Source organism: Hermetia illucens, chromosome 4 (assembly GCF_905115235.1).
Source record: "Hermetia illucens chromosome 4, iHerIll2.2.curated.20191125, whole genome shotgun sequence".
Taxonomy (NCBI): domain Eukaryota; kingdom Metazoa; phylum Arthropoda; class Insecta; order Diptera; family Stratiomyidae; genus Hermetia; species Hermetia illucens.
In genome coordinates this window covers 156,554,991-156,561,359 of record NC_051852.1, presented here as the reverse complement: position 1 = coordinate 156,561,359, position 6,369 = coordinate 156,554,991, and the positions used below count along the sequence as shown (strand labels likewise).

At 41.7% G+C, this 6,369-nt stretch overlaps 1 protein-coding gene across 1 annotated transcript; it reads right to left on the bottom strand.

Moving 5' to 3' along the window:
* Positions 1 to 3,921: 3,921 nt before the first annotated feature.
* Positions 3,922 to 5,792, bottom strand: LOC119655271 (zinc metalloproteinase nas-13-like). Its single transcript, XM_038061082.1, has 3 exons — positions 5,067 to 5,792; positions 4,428 to 4,537; positions 3,922 to 4,348 (listed from the first exon to the last, which is right to left on the bottom strand). The coding sequence occupies exons 1-3, from the start codon at positions 5,329 to 5,331 to the stop codon at positions 3,929 to 3,931; spliced, it is 795 nt and encodes a 264-aa protein (XP_037917010.1). The 5' UTR covers positions 5,332 to 5,792; the 3' UTR covers positions 3,922 to 3,928.
* Positions 5,793 to 6,369: the final 577 nt, after the last annotated feature.

Genomic DNA, 6,369 nt, shown 5'->3' with positions numbered 1-6,369 from the left:
TCGACCCTAGATAGGAGAAATTTTCAACGGTCTCAAAGTTGCAGTCTCCTATCTTTATTGTTTCTTTTTGGCACTGACATTGGCACCATATACTTCGTCTTGCCTTCATTTATGTGTAGTCCAAGATCTCGCGCCGATTGCCGCCTGCTCGATCTGGATGAAGGTTGACTATACATCCCGGGTTGTTCTTCCCATAATGTCAATATCGTCAGCGTAGGCCAGTATTTCTCTCGCATTTACGTCTTCATCGCGAAGTACTTTCTCCAGGGTCAGGTTGAAGAGGACGAATGATAGAGCATCCTCTTGTCTTAGACCATTGTTGATGTTGAATGGTCTTGAGAGTGATCTTGCTGCTTTTATCTGGCCTCGCACATTGGTCAGGGTCAGCCTAGTCAGTCTTATCAATTTCGTCAGCATACCGAATTCTCTCATTGCCGTGTACAGTTTTACCCTGGCTATGCTATCATAGGCGGCTTTAAAGTCGATGAAAAGATGGTGCACAGTATACAGTTTTTCCATCGCTTGCCGCACCGAGAAAATCTGATCTGTTGCTGATTTGCCTGGAGTGAAGCCTCTTTGGTATGGACCAATGATGTTCTGGGCGTATGGGGCTATCCGGCCTACCAAGATAGGGAAGAATATCTTATAGATGCTACTCAACAACTGAATACCTCTATAATTGCTGCACTGTGTGATATCTCCCTTTTTATGTATTGGACAGATAATGCATAGTTGCCAGTCGTCAGGCATTAATTCGCTGTCCCATACTTTGAGCATCAGTTGATGGACCGGTTGGTGTAATTGGCCGCCTTCATATTTATCCAATTCGGCTGTAATTCATCGGCTTCTGGCGACTTAGGATTTTTAGGCCGATGAATTGCATGGACTGCTTCTTCTATACTTGGTGGTGACAGTATTCGTTCGTCGCCGCCGATATTTTGCTTGCTGAGCAGTTCATCAAAATACTCAACCCATCACTCCAATATGCCCATTCTGTCGGAAATCAGATTTCCCTTTTTGTCTCCGCGGGGTGAGAATCAAAGTGTATAGGGTTTCATCCCGCTGACTTGTTGGTGAAACTTCCGCGCCTGGTGCAGTTGCTTCCTGTACTTTTCTAGTTCAACGACTTGTTGATTCTCCCAAGCTTCCTTTTTCCGTTTGTGAAGTCGCTTCTCCGCTCGACGGAGTTCGGGATAAGTCTCTGCACTTGCCCGCGTTCCTTAAAAATGCAATATTACTCGGTATGCGGCATTCTTCCGTTTGGTTGCTAGCTTACATTCATCGTCAAACCAGCCGTTTCAACTTGTTTGCGGCTGGGGCCAAGTATGTTTGTGGCCGTATTTGTGATAACGTTCTTCAGGTGGTTGTGAAGACCATTTGTTGATGTTTCATCTCTAGGATCTCTGTTGACTGAGGTTATTGCGGCATCCATTTCCCTCTTATAGGTGTTGCGGAGGGCTGTGGGCTTCGGTATTCACTCTCACCTGATTGTCAGAGGGGATTGTAGATGGTGTCGTAATTCGAGCTCGGAGCACTATGCCAACGAGATAGTGGTCCGAGTCTACATTGGCCTCCCTATGTGTTATGACATTCATCAAGGCTGAGAGGTGGGGGCGTTCAATCAGCACGTGGGCAATTTGGTTGAAAGTGGTCCCGTCTGGAGAGGCCCACGTATGTTTGTGGATTGCTTTTCGCGCAAACAAGGTACTTCTAACAACCATTTGGTGTGATGCTGCTAACTGAATAATCCCCAGTTCGTTATCATTGGTATATCCATATGTAAACTATGGGAGCTGATATATCGCCTGAATACGGGCTCCGTCCCTACTTGACAGTTGAAATCTCCAAGTCGGATTTTGATATCATACTTCGTTGTCGTTTTGAAATCCATCCTGTCCTAGGCTCCTTCTGTAGGTTCGTAACATTGCTTTCCCATATAGGATTGTCAACCCTACCCAACCCCCAACTTGGAGGACTAGTTGGTACATTTTGTTCCGTTTTTAAGCGCGGGAGACTTGCCATTATCCATCTCCGTCTACAGTTTTTCATGAAGAAAGAATTCCCAGTGGTTACCACGTGGAGGTGGAAATAGGGTTTGGTAGTTGGTGTTGGTTCAACAGGCGTTTCCAAAGTTTTATGCTCCATCGTTGGTACCAATCCACGTTTCGCCCTGAGACCTATATCACCCTTTGACCACCTCAACACCGGTCGTTAATTGTTGTTCTGCGAATCAAGGAACAGCCATTCTATAATAGTTTGCGTATATCAATATTTGCACCCTTCTTCAATTCTATGCGTCCCGAAATATCGGGGGATATATATATTTTCTACGTAGGAGTTCCATAGGGCTCCGTGCTGGGGTCACTATTATGCAACATCATTTAACGCTGCCCTCAACATCCCAGTTGCTAGGGAAGTCACGAAATGAGTTACGCCGATGGAATAGCGACGACTGACATTGCAAAACATCGGGCGGGCGTGAAGTGGTATTCATCCGAAGCATTCATGCCTATAAAAAAGTGGCAGGTTTTGCATTCGACTTCCCGCATCGGAAAGCGGCTAATTTCATCACTTCAAATACTTTGGAGTGATGTTAGATACTAAGTTGAACTTCAAACAGTATTTACAACATGTTTGCGTTAGGGCCTGCAATATCAACTTGGTCCTGGCAATGATGATGCCAAATGTTGCCTGCTTATTTCTAGAGTGGGAAACTCTATATTGTTCTACGCGGCCCTTATTTGGGGAGCTGCACTATATACATGATGCTATAGTCGAAGAATGAGTGCGGTTTATAGAAGGACCGAATTAAGAGAGTTCTGTGATTTTAGAACCGTCTCAGATGAAGCAGCAGGCGCGATAGTCGGAATGATACCAATTAACACTTTGGTTGATGAGATGATACGCCTCTTTAATGGGTCCGTCCCTCATCTTAACAGCACGTGAACAGCAGCGATGGGAATGATCAGCAAAGGGACAATGGACCCATAGATTTATTCCAAACTCAAGATGCGGACGCGGAAAAATGTCTGGTCTATGATCTCAAGTAGTTCCACGGAATATGCCGGTACCATTGATATAGTGTAATTGTCCCAGCTCCAATGCTGATGACTCGAAGTATGTCTTTTTCTCTTTGTCTTATATTCGTAGAGAAAAGGAAGAGTCTAGAGAAACCATTGCGAAGAACAGTAGCACCAGAAAGTGTTATTGGAGAAATCTTTGTTTGCCTGGAGAACTATAATGACATTCAGATTCAATGCAGGTTAGGTGAGGCAGAGAAGATGAGAAAGGAACGATTGCAAATCCAATCGATCGACAAAAGAATGGGCTAGAGCCATGCCTACTCCGCGATATAATACTTTGTGGTAGTTACGCAAGGAGGAGGACTGAAGTTGAGGGGTGGTTTTAGTCAGTGAGAATCCCACACGCTGGAACATACATACTAGTGTTTTTCGGAGGTTTCCATCTACTGAATAGAAAAGACAGACAGAGAGTCAGACAGTAAACCGATTTGTTTGAACTAAACTAAAAATCGCTTGCCAATTGGAAATAAACTCGTCTCATTATTCACATTAAATTTAAACGTTTGAAACCACGCACGCATATATTTAGTTAGAATGTCTCAAAATTTACTGCATTGTCGTCCCCCCTGCCGCTCTCTATGATTCTAAGTGCAATGCGACTATCAAAGACAATAAGCAGCGCCTCGCAGAAATGGAGATAAAACTGTTGCGTTGGACCAATGACTTAATCAGAGATTGGTCTGAGCATCGAAGTCGATGGGAAACTGGCTAAAGATCGACAGATCTTAGAACCTTTTTACTCCATTCAGGCGTATGACTGAGCAAAGAGGCGCAATCAATCGACCAATCTTCTTCTGAGACAATGGATTTTAAAACTAAACCTTTTTCTTTACAGAAACATTTATCTAACAATTGTACATCAATTTAATCTTATAAATATCGGCATCACTTAATCTATCTCTTTGTCCAATAATAGCATTCGGATCCCTGGGTGTAATCGTATGAAGACCATTCTTGCTGAAGATTCTCCTTCCGTAATGAGACATACTATCGTAATCATATGGGATGCTGAAATTCGTTACCATCTCGGGTAGTTGTTTGTCAAAATTACTTATTTTGTCATCTTGGATATTCTCCCAATTAATAGTAATGTAGTCATCACGATCTGGTGCATTATGTTCGTGGTAAAATCCAATAGTGTGCATCATTTCGTGTTTGACTACGCCTTTTCGAAAGCAACCTGTGTTGAGGGCTGATGGTTTCAGATTCAATACTTGCCGACCTCCACGGCGACCCACTTGGGAATGGCAACCGTTGCTTCTTCCCTATAAGATAATCAGTCCATTATCTGGAGTTCAAAAGTAATACAGCTTCTGGGATATCCTCGAGAGTTTGCTTACGTACCATTATATGAACGTAGTCAGAAGAAGTCTTCGTTTTTGGCTTGAATTGAAGGCAAGTTACGTTCGCTATCTCTTCCATTTGTTGTATAATATGAGCTCTTTGAATTGTGGCTGAAAAAAGATAAGTTCTAGTCAAGTCATCCATTTAATTTTTATAGAAGATAATATTTCATATATGGATAATAACTAGCCTCAACATACATAAAAGGGGGAAAGTCTTGTTTGTTTCATTAAAAGCTCGAAAATTCATTGTCTTTTCCACCACTATTTGAAAGGTTCCATTTTCTTTTCCCCAATCTAAATGACTGGTACCAGTTATGCCCTACAAAATATGTCAGAAAATTCAGATAACTTCATGCTTAACAGTAACCGTTTTGTACTAAAATTGGAAACTAATTGAATCTTTTCATCAACCGATCTACGAGAAATGTCGTTAATTTAAAATGCAACATTGCAGGTAGGTTTCTGCATCTTAAAAAAGATCTCCCAAAAAGATGATTAGAACGATAAAGATCTCAATCAACCGATGATTCCGGGCTTGTTACATTTCAAACTAACAGAAAATGGAGAATTTCACAAACAAACGGACAACGAACAACTTTCCCGCCAGTTACTAGAATTTCTGGGAAAAATCACTTACTGAACACCTCATCAATGTAGTAGTAGATAATTCCATCTTTCCACCTGTAGACCGGATCTTTTATTACACTCCGAATCTGCACTTTTTTTTCGCTATCTTGATACAGGTCTTCCTTATAATCCTCAAAAATGATATCATCATGCAACGAACTATCCAAATCGTCTAGGTAGATATAGTCATCCAAGGGAAATTCTCGGGAAATATTCAAAGAAATTAAAATCAATAAAATCACAGACCTCATCACCACCAACAAATTTTCCAACATTGATCACGTAGACTTCGGCTCGTGTATTAAATCCTTGCCAATGAATAAATATTTGAAAAAATCACGGAACAATAAGAAAAACTTTTCACCAATTTCCCCGGAACAATGTCAAGATCGTACAACAATACCCGCGATACTATTCACAGTTTAAACATTATCTTATGATAAGATCTGTCCCACTAAACGACCGAGTATCTAATGATAATTGATATAATTTTTAGGTTTTCAGTGCGAATGAGTTTGAGATCGGGTAGTTATGGAAAGTCTGCAGAGAACACGTGCAACGGTTGGTCTTTATTCGTAGGTTTCAGTCAATGACTATCATTGCAACCATTTGAATCGATAATCACATGTGCTTATCAACAATGATGATGTTGGAGTGTGGCTAGGAAACAACATTTTCCGGTATCATCTCCAATTAACGGCAGATTGCAGATATGTAGCGTGTTCGCTTTCAGTAATTATTGTAAGAAACTGTTGGAAAACTACAACACTAAGTTTGTTTCAAAATATAAGGCCTAAGTGGATCCCCCATTGCATTTTTTTTTTTTCATTTTCAGTGAGACAGTTTTTCACTTCCGTTATCATCACACTTAATAATATGTAACTGATAAGCCCACAGCAGCGAGACAAGCACAAGGACGGCACAACTGGAATTCGAGGGGAATGATCTGCCGCATGCGCCAACGCTGCTGCGTATGTTGCTGTCAACATGAACTGTAGAAGTTCAATGCCAGGTTTAGCGGGACCGGCTGATCGAAAGACAGCTGATGGGTCGGGGAGAACGTGAGTTTTTCACAGAGGAGTTCAACGATGGACGACTGAAGAGCGAACTTGAAGTGGCGATGGTCTTGAAGGGGTTGGCTTTACTGCATCATTAGCCGGTTGTATTTATTGTATTGAATATTTAAACGACTCCGTGTTCAGTGAATATCTTGGGAATCTTATCGCTCGGTCTGGGAGTTGAGTTGCCCGTGAGTAATGTGTACATGAACCGATTTTCAAGGAAATTAACGAATTTCATTTTGACATTGTGAC

Excerpts from the sequence above, each read along its gene's own strand:
- LOC119655271 (XM_038061082.1), bottom strand. The coding sequence starts at position 5,331 with ATGTTGGAAAATTTGTTGGTGGTGATGAGGTCTGTGATTTTATTGATT. Across the intron at positions 4,538-5,066 it reads CTACATTGATGAGGTGTTCA|CCACAATTCAAAGAGCTCAT; the intron begins GTAAGTGATTTT and ends ATCTTTTTTCAG. Across the intron at positions 4,349-4,427 it reads CTGACTACGTTCATATAATG|GGAAGAAGCAACGGTTGCCA; the intron begins GTACGTAAGCAA and ends ATTATCTTATAG.